At 40.6% G+C, this 14,335-nt stretch overlaps 1 protein-coding gene across 2 annotated transcripts in view; it reads right to left on the bottom strand.

Annotated features, from left to right (window-relative positions):
- The window catches only part of cdca2 (cell division cycle associated 2), a 34,375-nt gene that overhangs the window by 19,656 nt on the left and 384 nt on the right, over positions 1 to 14,335 (bottom strand). For both annotated transcript variants that reach the window (XM_056291072.1, XM_056291080.1), the window contains exons 2-11: positions 13,016 to 13,202; positions 12,554 to 12,690; positions 12,252 to 12,414; positions 11,734 to 11,891; positions 11,556 to 11,600; positions 10,879 to 11,034; positions 10,259 to 10,388; positions 1,506 to 1,828; positions 1,253 to 1,304; positions 274 to 348 (exon numbers count right to left, since the gene is read on the bottom strand). In XM_056291072.1, the coding sequence (XP_056147047.1) occupies positions 274 to 348; positions 1,253 to 1,304; positions 1,506 to 1,828; positions 10,259 to 10,388; positions 10,879 to 11,034; positions 11,556 to 11,600; positions 11,734 to 11,891; positions 12,252 to 12,414; positions 12,554 to 12,690; positions 13,016 to 13,199 (1,423 nt within the window). In that variant the 5' untranslated portion in view covers positions 13,200 to 13,202. The remainder of the gene's footprint in view (positions 1 to 273; positions 349 to 1,252; positions 1,305 to 1,505; positions 1,829 to 10,258; positions 10,389 to 10,878; positions 11,035 to 11,555; positions 11,601 to 11,733; positions 11,892 to 12,251; positions 12,415 to 12,553; positions 12,691 to 13,015; positions 13,203 to 14,335) is intronic.

The following is a 14,335-nucleotide window of genomic DNA, read 5'->3' as shown; positions in this document are numbered from 1 at the left end:
ATTGGTTCTTCACTAGAAAGGCTGGTTTTTAACAATTTGTCCATCAGTCGGTTGAAGTCTACATGTCCGGTCAATTCATGTTATATTGTATTAAAGCAGTATATGACTAAAGTGGGCCTTTTAAGAAAACAACAAACAACTCTATCTAGCCATTCCATCTTCCGCTCACCAACACCACAGTTAGTTAATAAATGGCTAGTCAATGAGGTTGAGGGGAGGTAAAGGTGAGAAACGATAAAAGATAGAAAAACAATGAACAAGACTATAGTACACCTGTCAGTGTCCCGGAAAGGGATTCCTCTTGAAAAGCAGTGTTTGAATCCAATGGCTGGATCTCCTCGATGCCCTCTGAAATTACAATAAACGGAAAGCACTTTTATCACAAATACTAGAACCGTCAAGGTACCGATGTTATGGTTTGGTACATGCAGTTGTACGAAGAATACGCTCCGTGACCAAAACAAATACTGTCAAAATAGTTTAATAATCCACTTACTCTGCCATGCAGAATAATAATTCTAGAGCGCGAGTTCCACCTGTAAAGTTTTGGCAGCATATCATTTAGCTGCAGCCAGTTCACTGTAGCCTGGTTATCCTGTATTGTCGCTGCCATCAGAATGATAAAAGAGAGACCCATAACACTGACCGAGTGCAACACTATTATTAAAATATGCTCCATTATCTCTGTAGTGAAACGATACTGCGTCTCCCTGTCCCCCTCCCCTCTCTGTGACGGTCAGCTTTTCACTCCTCCTGAGTGAAGCTGTTCTGAACAACTGTAAACACATTTGATTTCTGACACGGTCCGTAAGAACCCGTTCTGAGAGAGAAAAATGCAGTTAAAAATTATGCAAGTAAAAGTAGGGGTTTGGCCCCTCTGACTGATACATTATTAATATGACATAAGATTATTAATTGTACCAAACCCATCCATCCATTCATTATCCGAACCGCTTATCCTGCTCTCAGGGTCGCGAGGATGCTGGAGTCTATCCCAGCAGTCATTGGGCGGCAGGCGGGGAGACACCTTGGACAGGCCGCCAGGCCATCACACAGGGCCGACATACACACATATGAATTTCGCCCACGTTAATTAAGTTATGTATTGTATATAGATGTACCAAACCATGACCCCAAAACCGAGCTACATACCAAACTGTCAATTTTGTGTATCGTTACATTCCCAACACATTCTGTGTTTGATTACACTGTTCAGCCCCCTGCTCGGGGACAATTACCTATGATAACTTACCTGTGGCATCTGCGATCAAGCAGTTGATCTCCTCCATTGAAGGGAAAGGAATCTACATGCACAGAAGAAAGCAGATGTAACCCCTGTTCAGTGATGCCTGTATATATAGCTACACCTAGCATTATTTTTATTGCAACTAAACTATTTCATAAACCGTTTTAAATTAGTAGCTGCTTTTGGCATAATTTCAACTGTTAAAACAAAAAGTATTCCAATATGGAAATAGCATGTAAAGTTTTTGGCATTTTGCTACCTTTTCAGACATCTCTTCATCATCCTCTCCAACAGAATGCACTCTGTAATTGTGTTGGATTGAAAGTGGAGGTGAGGCTCCAAAGTCGACAGGGCTGCTGAAGTTGAACTTGGCTATTGGGGTTTGGGTCTCAATCCTCTGGGGTGTCTTTAGCAGGGATTGTAGCTGGGAGTCTCTGCCTGGGGTGTGTGCTCGAATTGGCGTGCCCCCTTTCCGCAGTGGGGTGCTGGGGGGCAGGTGCTTGTCAAACAACTCGGGAGAGAGAGGACCTCCAAAGTGTACCCGCTTCTTCTTCACGGTGGAGTTCTCGGAGTTTCTCTCCCCTGCAGAGACAGAATGGAATAGGACTGCACTGCCAAAAAGTATACTGCTGATGTCCTTGTGGTATACCTTGTGTGAGGGGGCAGAAAATCCAATTTGTTCGTTTTGTTTTTGTACTGGATTCAACTACTGGGGAAAATCTCTAATACATACACAGTAAGATGGTTTGACATTTGCTAGAAGGCTACTTTCTTTATCTATATCCACCAACAGGGTTTCTAATAATTTTCAGGTCACAGACTCCCTAAACGACAGACATTGGGCTACTGTGTGCAAGATTTTGCTCTAGGGACATGAATATGGGAACTGTCCAACTGTGTTAATTGTCTGGTAATAGCGTTGACCGAGATACTATGATTAGAACAGCATTTCTAATACACTCTCCAGAAGGGCTGGGCGATATGTCAGTCCCCAATTTGGGATTATTTTGGTTTCAAACTGAACACAACCGGCAAGCCAAAGGACCTAAATGAAGTATAATAAGCCGTCTTTGCAAACGAGTAGTGCTGGCAAACGATTCTAACACTACCAATTTGCACAAGGATTAATGTGAAAGTGTAATTTTACTGAAACATTACAGCCTATAGGTTACTCTTCAATTAAACAAAATAAAATCACCTTGAGATCTCTGATAAGCAATAAACTGTAAAGAGACTGAACAGCTGTACGACACGATTATAAAAATAAATAAATAAAAGACATCTCTGCTTGCAGCCTCCAAATGAACAAATCGGTGGGGATAACATAACTACGCTATTAAAATGATAAGGACACATAACTGCGCAAAAAGTTTTTGATCTAGTTCTCAAATATGATTTATTAATTGATGTTGCTTTTCAGCATCAACCGATCAGACAGCAACCACTAAAGACGGCTTAATTGTCATTGCACTGCAGTCACTATCCTGTTTTGTTAAAGACTCCTTGGAAATCAGTGCAACAAGAACATGCATACAGCCCAACTCCAACAGCCAGTTCCTATACAGGTTAATTATTTACTGAGTTAAATTCTCGAGGAGGCTGACCATTAAATTAGCAACATAAAAGGACAAAAATTGGGAGAGGAACCAACCACCAATTGGACTCAGCCAATCGCCAATTTGCTGTTATGTTCGTCAAACCACTCAAGTCTACTCTCCAGTCTACATAATCTCCAGTACATTTAGTCAAATTGACAATAAACCATTTCTCATACTACTGAAGTTTAGAAATACCTGGAGCTGTTACAGTCACTGCTAGGAAGCTTTTCAAACCTCTTTGAGCCATGACACAAGCTGCTCTCCACTACAGTTTCCTACACACAGAACTTTTGATAGAAATGTGCTAAAGTGGGACTCCAAATATATATAAAGCCAAACAACTTCTTATTTATCCATGAAAATTACACCATCTATGACTGGATAACTAGAAGACATTCCCCCCTCATTTTACCCGTCCTATCCCTGTTTGTTTTGCCTCCCCATGCTCAACACCTGCAAGAAGGGAATGTACACAATTGCATGCAGATCATTAGTTTTGGGGCAATGTTACATTCTGTGAAGTTGGATCCTAGAGATCTACTGAGTTACTATTGCTAATGGTGACACTGTTCCTAGGCCATTGGAGGTTCATGTAAGAGTGATTACAAATAAATGAATGAACAGATAATTGATTACATGTTAAAATATGATGCCATGTATTACATTTCGAGTTGAATATAGAATGAATACAACCTGTAACAGTGAAGAACAAGGGGATTTAATTCATGTTAAAGACTGGGTTGTTGTATTTGCATTGTGTGTATCTGCATGTGTTGGAAGCAAGCATAGTGTTGACTATGCTTTTTGTATGTTTTAGTTTCACCCTTCCTTGCAATGTCAATAAACCTGTGGACAAGGGGCCAACTGTCTTCAGAGTCTAATGTTTATCTGACTGTAAAGTTATATACAGCACATACGTATTTCGAGGACAGCACATTAGCATTGGAACCAGCTTTGTCTATGGGTTACTGTAATTATAAAGGGTAACTAGGGTTATATTACTACTTGTTTATTATCACCATCCTTTCTAGAGCAGTGTTTCTCAACCGGGGGTCCGCGGACCCCTAGTGGTCCGTGGTGTAATTGCAAGGGGTCCGTGAAAATAAAATATCTTTAAAAAAAAGATCCTATGACATTTATAGAAATAGGATTATTTTACTCAAATGTGACTGAGACCTTTATCTACCTAAACTATAAAGGGTAACAGGACTTTTTTCTCTAATTACATCTGTTTCACAAGTGTAATTTATTGTATTTTAATAAGAGATCTCGCTCCCGTTTGCATTGTTAAAAGTTACTGCATGACGCTGTTAATACAAACTTAACACGATCTGCATCCATTTCCAAATTATGAGCCCCCTAGTGTTTCAGTGGGCATACACCATTCATTTCTTAATAATGATTTTATTGTGAAACATCTGCAGGAAGGTGTTGTGGGAAAACTCAGTAACTTGCAAGATTCAGGTTAGCACTTGAAATTAAGCTAATGTTATAAACAAACAAAGATGATAAGCACAGTTACACGAAGAAGAAGAAGAAGAAGAAGAAGAAGAAGTAGAAGAAGAAGAAAAAGAAGAAGAAGAAGTCGTGACAACATGGAGAGATGGCTCAAATTAAAAAAAACGGACGAAGGAGACTCGGGGCCACCCGAAAAGAAAACCAAAACAAACAGCAAAAAGAGACTTTACAAAGAAGATTACATATTATTTGGATTTACGGCAACTGATTCGGAACCTCAGCAGCCTCTGTGTTTTTTATGTGGAGAGGTACTGTCAAACCACGCCATGAAACCGGCACACCTGCAGCGGCACCTAAGCACCAGGCACCAGTCATCAGTGGGCAAGACTGCTGACTTCTTCAAACGAAAATTGTCGGAGTTCAGGGGAGCGCAAAATCACATGCGTGCCGCAAGTCAGACTTCAGCAACTTCCCTTCAAGCATCTTACCAGGTAGCTTTGCTAATCGCTAAAGCTAAAAAGCCGTATACAATAGCAGAGGAGCTAATTGCACCAGCAGCAGCAGCTATCCTAGCTGAAACTATGGTGGATAAAAAAGCAGCAGATGCAATCCGGTCAGTACCGCTGTCTAACGACACAATATGCCGCAGAATGGATGAGATTGCTGGTGACATTGTTCAGCAGGTGACCGATAAACTGAAAAGAGCGGGCTCTTTTTCAGTACAGCTGGACGAGTCTACTGATGTGAATGGAGAAGCCCAGTTGGTCATGTTTGCTCGTTTCAAAGATGACACAGTCAACGATATAGTTGAACACATCGTCTTCTGCAAGCCACTACCTGAAAAAAACTATGGGTGAGGACATTTTTAATTTGATTGACTGTTTTTTCACGGAGCACACGTTGGACTGGAAGCGCTGCTCGCATATATGCACAGACGGGGCAGCGTCTATGACAGGTCGGCACCGCGGAGTTGTCTCTCGCATCAGGCAGGTAAACCCCAACATCCAAAGCATGCACTGCATAATTCACAGAGAAGCGTTGGCTTCAAAACACATGAGCCCAGAACTGGACAGTGTTTTGACTGACGCTGTGAAAGTGATTAACTTCATTAAATCACGACCTCTCAATGCAAGACTGTTCCACAAGCTGTGCGACGAAACAGGCGGTGACCATCATCAGCTGCTGCTACATACAGACGTACGTTGGCTATCAAGGGGGAAAACACTACAGAGACTATGGGAACTGAGAGAGCAGGTGCGCGATTTCCTCTCCGAGCATGGACATCCTCTGGCTGCTAAACTTGAAGACCAGACCTGGTTGGCTCACCTGGCTTACCTTGCTGATGTTTTTGGCCATCTGAATGAGTTGAACATGAGCTTGCAAGGTGATGATAAAACTGTTCTTCAAATGTTTGATAAAGTTTCAGCATTCATGAGGAAAACTGACCTCTGGTTGAGACGGTGTGAAAAGGGGGATGTCAGTAATTTCCCTCAGCTTAACTCTTGGATAGCTGACATGAAACAGAACATGAAGCAGAACATTTTGAAAACTGTAAAAATGCACCTGGCCAAACTGTCAGCTGAGTTTCAATCCTACTTCTCAGACATTGAGGACATGTATACTAGACATGACTGGATACGCAGGCCATTCATGCCCAGCAGCATGGATACAGCACCAGAGCAACTCCATGAGAGCCTCATTGACCTGTCTTCAGACAGTGGCTTCAGACTGAAGTTTTCAGAGACATCACTAACAAAGTTTTGGTGCTGTGTGGAGAAGGAGTACCCAGAGCTTGCAAAAGAGGCTCTCTACCAGTTGGAGCCATTCGGGTCTACATACTTGTGTAGGTCACTTTCTCAGCTCTGACACACATAAAGACCAAACAGAGAAACAGACTTCGAGAGAGGTATCATTACAGCTGTTGCCACTATTCAAACCAGGTTACAGAAACTCATGAGCGGCAGACAAGTACAAGTATCTCACTAACGGTTACACAGCACACCTCACCACACATGAACTTTTCACCACACCACACCCAAGTGGCACACAAACAGTGAGGATGCTTTGCTTTGAAAACACACACACCATCTGCCTCTACAGACAAAACTAAGACTTAACTATACAATATCCATTGAGATTTCATACTTATGTTTGTTTTTGTTCTTGCAGAGTGCATAAAAATTCTGTTTTGTTATATATTTCTGGAAGTTACTACATAAAAATTATGTTTGTTACATATATCTGAAAGTTACTGCATAAAAATTCTGTTGTTACATATATCTGAAAGTTACTGCATAAAAATTCTGTTGTTACATATATCTGAAAGTTACTGCATAAAAATTCTGTTGTTACATATATCTGAAAGTTACTGAATACATATTCTGTTTTGTTACATGTATCTGAAAGTTACTGCATAAGAATTCTGTTTTGTTAACTACACTCACCGGCCACTTTATTAGGCACACCTGTCCAACTGCTCGTTAACGCAAATTTATAATCAGCCAATCACATGGCAGCAACTCAATGCATTTAGGCATGTAGACATGGTCAAGACGATCTGCTGCAGTTCAAACCGAGCATCAGAATGGGGAAGAAAGGTGATTTAAGTGACTTTGAACGTGGCATGGTTGTTGGTGCCAGACGGGCTGGTCTGAGTATTTCACAAACTGCTGATCTACTGGGATTTTCACGCACAACCATCTCTAGGGTTTACAGAGAATGGTCCGAAAAAGAGAAACTATCCAGTGAGCGGCAGTTCTGTGGGCGAAAATGCCTTGTTGATGTCAGAGGTCAGAGGAGAATGGCCAGACAAGTTCGAGCTGATAGAAAGGCAACAGTAACTCAAATAACCACTCATTACAACTGAGGTATGCAGAAGAGCATCTCTGAACGCACAACACGTCGAACCTTGAGGCAGATGGGCTACAGCAGCAGAAGACCACACCGGGTGCCACTCCTGTCAGCTAAGAACAGGAAACTGAGGCTACAATTCGCACAGGCTCACCAAAATTGGACAATAGAAGATTGGAAAAACGTTGCCTGGTCTGATGAGTCTCGATTTCTGCTGCGACATTCGGATGGTAGGGTCAGAATTTGGCGTCAACAACATGAAAGCATGGATCCATCCTGCCTTGTATCAACGGTTCAGGCTGGTGGTGGTGGTGTAATGGTGTGGGGGATATTTTCTTGGCACACTTTGGGCCCCTTAGTACCAATTGAGCATCGTGTCAACGCCACAGCCTACCTGAGTATTGTTGCTGACCATGTCCATCCCTTTATCACCACAGTGTTCCCATCTTCTGATGGCTACTTCCAGCAGGATAACGCGCCATGTCATAAAGCTCGAATCATCTCAGACTGGTTTCTTGAACATGACAATGAGTTCACTGTACTCAAATGGCCTCCACAGTCACCAGACCTCAATCCAATAGAGCACCTTTGGGATGTGGTGGACCGGGAGATTCGCATCATGGATGTGCAGCCGACAAATCTGCAGCAACTGCGTGATGCTATCATGTCAATATGGACCAAACTCTCTGAGGAATGTTTCCAGTACCTTGTTGAATCTATGCCACGAAGGATTAAGGCAGTTCTGAAGGCAAAAGGGGGTCCAACCCGGTACTAGCAAGGTGTACCTAATAAAGTGGCCAGTGAGTGTATATCTAAGTTACAACTGAAAGCTCTTATTTTTGCCCCAAAGAGTGAATAAATGCTATAATGCAATTTAAAATGCAGTTTCTACTGTTTCTATCAAATTGCAACCCCCCTCCCCCAAGATCAGGTGGAGGGGTCCTCAGGGTAGATTAAAAATACGCAGGGGGTCCAGGACCCTAAAAAGGTTGAGAACCACTGTTCTAGAGTACTAGCATATCTCAAATCTGTAGGAAACACTATGGATGGAAGAAAAAAAACTGATTCAGTTACAAATCCTGATTTTTTTATTTGACGATTTTTATAATGCCTTGAGGACTCCAGAATCAATATTCTTTGTCGGTATATAGAGGCATGACATTGTCTTTTTTATTATGTTTAAAGTGGCTAAGATGCCGAAAATCCTGGGCTGAAACACATTTAACACTTCCTTTCTCTCAATGAGCAGGCGTAAGCTACTAGAGAGAACTACCAGAAGTAAAGCAAAAACATCTATGTTTCAGCTAAGCACTAATCTCATGTTGTCAGACCTCCCCGTCTACTCAAACTGACAGAGGTTTGGCAGTGTGAGATAAATTAAACTCCGGTGGAAATTCGAGCAGCACCTGTCCAGTTCAAATTCAAGGTCTGGCACTACTTTGGATTTAACAAATTGAAAGGCGCCTTGAAACTTGACATGACATTAACTATTCCTAAACTTTTTTTATGTTGAGAAAATATCTAAAAGGAAAACCATCTAGACTAAAATCAGGCCAAATTTGGTTGAAAAGTGAAAGTCTAGTAAACGTCAAAGTCTTAGCATAAATAACCCAAACTACTATGAAAAAGCAATTAAAAGTATTCTGGCACAATAAAACAGCATGTACCGTTAACATAAAAGAGACATCTGATCTTTGTTAATGAGCCGCAGTACCCTGCCTGTAATGTATGTCCCAATTACTCAGAAAAATATAACCCAACACACACAACAACTTTGAAGACACACTGCTTTTCTTATTAAACATCTCACTTATGATATAGAACATCATCTGAAAGTAACAAGTGTTTTTCCCAGCCCCCGCACGGCATTAGAGTGAACTTCACCAGGGGGATTGCGTCTTCTAGAGCAGTGGTTCTCAACCTTTTTGGGGTCCTGGACCCCCTGCGTATTTTTGATCTACCCTGAGGACCCCTCCACCTGATCTTGGGGGAGGGGGGTTGCAATTTGTAGAAACAGTAGAAACTGCATTTTAAATTGCATTATAGCATTTATTCACTCTTTGGGGCAAAAATAAGAGCTTTCAGTTAGAACTTAGATATAGTTAACAAAACAGAATTCTTATGCAGTAACTTTCAGATATATGTAACAAAACAGAATATGTATTCAGTAACTTTCAGATATATGTAACAACAGAATTTTTATGCAGTAACTTTTAACAATGCAAACGGGAGCGAGATCTCTTATTAAAATACAATGAATTAAAATTGTGAAACAGATGTAATTAGAGAAAAAAGTCCTGTTACCCTTTATAGTTTAGGTAGATAAAGGTCTCAGTCACATTTGAGTAAAATAATCCTATTTCTATAAATGTCACAGGATCTTTTTTTTAAAAGATATTTTATTTTCACGGACCCCTTGCAATTACACCACTAGGGGTCCGCGGACCCCCGGTTGAGAAACACTGTTCTAGAGCCTTGCTTGGACTGATGACGGTGGAAGATATTTGCATGGCAGCGTCTTGGTCTTCCCCCTGTTCCTTTATCTGTTTGTATTTACACTAGCAACAGCCTTAGAGGGCGAAGCCTATACGAAATGAACGATAGTTACATACCATAACTCTAGTTTCTACGAGTATAGGCGCCGCCCTCTAAAATCTGGGCCCCACTGGCTCCGTTATAGCTGAAGAAAAAGCTTTTGGGAGCTGACTGTACAGCCTCGTTTCACTGTATAGCCAGATTGTGGCCATAAGTGGAGCCTAAAAAGTAACCAAAAACCACAAACAACTAACACTGAATTGCAATATTACAGAATCATAAATACTTAAAGAATCGCACTATATATTGTATCAGCACCTTAAGAATCGATATACTGTATCGGGAGGTCCGTGCTGATTCCCGTCCCAAGCAAAACCCTAGTATATAATCCTTAGTTGCTGTCATTAAGCCATACACGAGGGCTTTTCCAAAATACCATTGCCATTCTCCCTGCATGCAGTCAGGATACTTTGTAGTGTACCCAACTGTGTGGTATGCTTCAAACGCAGGGTTAAAGAAAGATAAAAAACCAGTCTCTCTAGTGTGGCCCTGTAGAGATCAGCATGTTTACCTGTGGGCTTCATCTCCAGCAGAGAAGGGAGACAGGAGGGCACAGGGAAAGAGCGCAGGGACGGAGCTGGCTGACCTACTGCCCGGTTCTCAGTCTGCAGCTGGCTAGGGCTTTGGAGTCCAAAGGAAACCTTCGAACAGGAAAGAGAGTGTCTGTGAGATCTCTTAACTCTGCTGTGGTGACTCCAGTTAATTCTCATGGTATGGAGAACTAAATATCATTAAGCTTGTTTAAAAAGAGAGATCTCAAAACTTCAGATCATACTTTTTCAGTAAATATAGGCCATTAGTTGTATGAAGTAACACTTCATGACACAATATTGCATGTACATGATTAGGAATATGAACATTTCAAATGCCAATTGGAATCTAACTGAATCAGATAAATTTTCAAGCTGGTTTCTTGTTGATGTTTAAAACCTTTGATTCTAAAATTGCTCAAATTAATGATGCTACCAAAACAACAGCAGCATTAGCAGAAGCAGCAACAGAAACAACAAGAACAAGATACTGCTGGTTATAATTTTTCCATGGGGATTGTTGCACACTTTATGTGATTTTCCAATACCAAGTCTAACTGCTGTTCCAAGAAAATGAACATGTGTGTGGTGTGCATTTAACCTGCTGGTTCTTGTTGGGGGAACCAAGTTGCAGTTCACAGGACGTGGGTGTCTGTGCCTCAGAGATGAGGTTTGGGCAGCATAACGCAATGTGGGCTGTCTCAGTTGATGGCTTTGTTCCCAGCTTTACAACCTGGGGCACTTGTTCTTCATCAACCTGCAGGGATCCATTTTCAGTCAAACACAGAAACAACACAACCATCAACTCTAATGAAAATTTCCTCTTAAAAATTACCAATTACTATGGAGTTTATCATGATTGAAACACTGAAGTGGAAACCTTTGAACTATTTTAACCTTTTAAGCTTGCAAAATACACAAAATGATATATCACAGATGGTCAATGAACAAATACATTAACTATGGCCTTCTGCAGCAGAAATTAACATATTTCAGCTATACAACTATCATCAGCATACTTCAAGCACTGCAATAGAGACAACACAAACAAAGGGAGGAGCACGGGGAAGCAAACATTAAATTAATCTAAACATATTACCATGAAACAAACTCACAAAGCAGACACTGTTGAAATACCATTAAGAAGCTGGCTAATACTGTTTTAAGCTGATGATAAAAGTGGTTAACTCAATAAACAAAAAGAATGAAACAAAAGGGTTGAAAGCCTTTAAAGATACCAGTCTGTAGGTTTGTTTCAGAGTGTATGCTATCACCCACCTGTTTAATTTTCGCAGTTTGGATGGTAGAGTTATGCTTCAACTGCTAACAAAAATCAAAGATACAGGAGTTCAAAATAATTAACAAAACCAAAGTAAGCCAAGAAAAGAAGTAAAACCTTTTAAACTGAATTATTTGCAACAGTCAGTCAAGAATATTATCCACAAAGTGAGGTCACCTGCTGCTCCATCACACTGATGTGTGTGAGGATAGAGGTGCTGGCCTCCCTAATCTCCCCAACACAGTCCCCAGTGAGGTACATGCACCTCCTCTTGCTTGGTCTACGCGTCACTGGGGGTGGGGAGTTCTCCTTCCCACCATCAAGACTTTTAACATCTGTGAGGAAGATATGCACCCATCAGCAATATACACTTAAACTCACATACTAAGATAAATTGCAATAACTCACACCTTGACTATGAGGCCTGAATTGAAAAAAAATAGCAAAATGTTAACAAATGAAAATTAAAATGGTCATGATCAAGTCAAATCTCAACTACAACGGCACAGCTCACAGATGAGTCCATTTAAAAAACTTGTGAAATTAAAATCACATCACCGCTGTCATATTTAGAACTACACATATTCAGAAGTTTATTTTCAATGGTGCATATAGATATCACAAAGAAAAGTCAGCTAGCCCAGTTCCCTATAAGAAATGAAACTATTAATCTAGTGGCAATGAGACAGCCTCACCAGACAGATAATCTGTCTTGATGCATCTGCTAGTCTCGTCGTTCTTCCCTGGCTCTGCATCACAGCTATCACTTTTCTCCACATCCATCAAGCTCCAGAAGGAGGCCATCTTGTGCTTCAGCGTGGGGGAGGCTTGTGGAAGTAAGGGACTGTCTCTGAGGGCCTGAGAGGTGGGACAGCAAAACAAATAATTTCAATGTCTGACTGCCGCAATTTGCTGGGTCACAGACACCGTCATCACAGTGACAGGCTGCACAGTTGTTTGCTGAGACAATCTTGTCTTTTACAAATTTGCATCTCACCTCTGGTGTGTTGGGAGTTATTTGAGTTTTCATTCTGTGCCGTGCCATGAAGCATATAAGGGAATTTGTCTCTGGGGAGCCGTGGACACCAACACTGGACCTCCTCCTTTCTTTTAGCTGAACCAGACGGGACTTATCTATTGTAAGAGGAGAAGAGACTGCCACTGTAATGTCAGCTATTTTTTTCCGTTTTTCAACAACAGCACTACTTGCGGTTATCTTCTGTTTTTTGATCCCTGTTTTAATTACATTTGTGGTTAAATGCAAGTTGTAACGCTAAATGTTTTCCTTGGACAATTTAAATCTAAATTCTTAAGGTTAGGGTGATACTTTGTGCTGCAAGAGGCTTTTTACTATTGCCAATTTTCACAATATCTTAATTTCCCATTTTCTCTACTACTGGTGGTAGTGTTTAGTAATTGTAAATTCTGTTTACCAAGCAAATAAAGTAAGAGATTTCACCTTTGGTTTTTGCCAATGAGGGGCTGAAGCTCTGGGCAGAGATTCCAAATTGAGAGGGTGAGAGCTTACGGAAATCCAAAGCTGAGACGTCACCCACGTTGTTAAGTTGAGTGCATTCTGACAAGGGCAACATCATGCTCTCAACTCCATCAATACTTGCAGTGTTCGGCAATGGACTAGCCATGATCTTTACAGACAGTGAAAAGAATGTAAGTTATCAAGAACAATTAATCCAAAGACGATGCATTGTAATAACAAAATGTCTAACTGACTAGCTAGTCACTTGGTTCACTTAATGCTAACACCTTGAGTCAATGTCTGCAGCTATTGTGTCATTCGGTGTTATGTTAGCCTACAGTTGCCCCATATGTAGCTGTATGTGTCTAGCCCCACATTTGGGGGTAGTAAGAAAAAGTCAACACTGTAAAGAATAGTCATTATATTAACGTTACATGTATTACACTGCCAGTAATGTTAGGGCTGTGTATGGCAGCAACTTTCTTTATTGGCAGGAAACTTAACGTTATGCAATCAAACTTTATTTCAGATCATGTACCTAGATTGACTCGAGCACAAATTGTAAAAAAATTGTAAAAATACTCCCATTACCTTATTATGAGATAAGACAAATAAATAAATATTAGACTATATAAAGAATAGAATCTACTACTACTACTTTCGGCTGCTCTCGTTAGGAGTTGCCACAGTGTGTGTGTGTGTGTGTGTGTGTGTGTGTGTGTGTGTGTGTGTGTGTGTGTGTGTATGTATGTATATATATATATATATATATATATATATATATATATATATATATATATATATATAAAATCTTTGTTAAAATAGACACTCGACGGTAAGGAAAGTGCTCAACAAATAAGCAAAAAACTGTCTCATGAAGAATTTACTTGACTAACTGGATTTTATATATATATATATATATAGATAAGATAGATAGACAAACAGATAGAGAACGACAGATCAAAATAAAATTGATTAATGTAAAGACAGATCGTGTAACTGATCAAGAGCACATTAACAGGCAATAATTAAAAGTAGAGGGGGTTACTCTGGAGGAAAGCACAGCACGAATAAATATGTGTAAAGGCTTAGAAGTTAACAGTGATGTGGCTGCTCTCAGTTCCAATGGGATTTTATGCCACTGTTATGGCGACGTAACCTGAATGCTGCTTCATCCTGTAGATACATCATACTACATCAGACACACAGACACTGAATGCTGCTTCACCCTGTAGATACATCATACTACATTAGACAGACAGATTAGATAGATAGATATCGTTTGCGCCGAAGCAGGACAAT

The sequence above is a fragment of the Lampris incognitus genome, chromosome 1 (genome assembly GCF_029633865.1).
Source record: "Lampris incognitus isolate fLamInc1 chromosome 1, fLamInc1.hap2, whole genome shotgun sequence".
Classification (NCBI taxonomy): Eukaryota; Metazoa; Chordata; class Actinopteri; order Lampriformes; family Lampridae; genus Lampris; species Lampris incognitus.
This window is presented reverse-complemented; position numbering and strand designations above follow the sequence as displayed.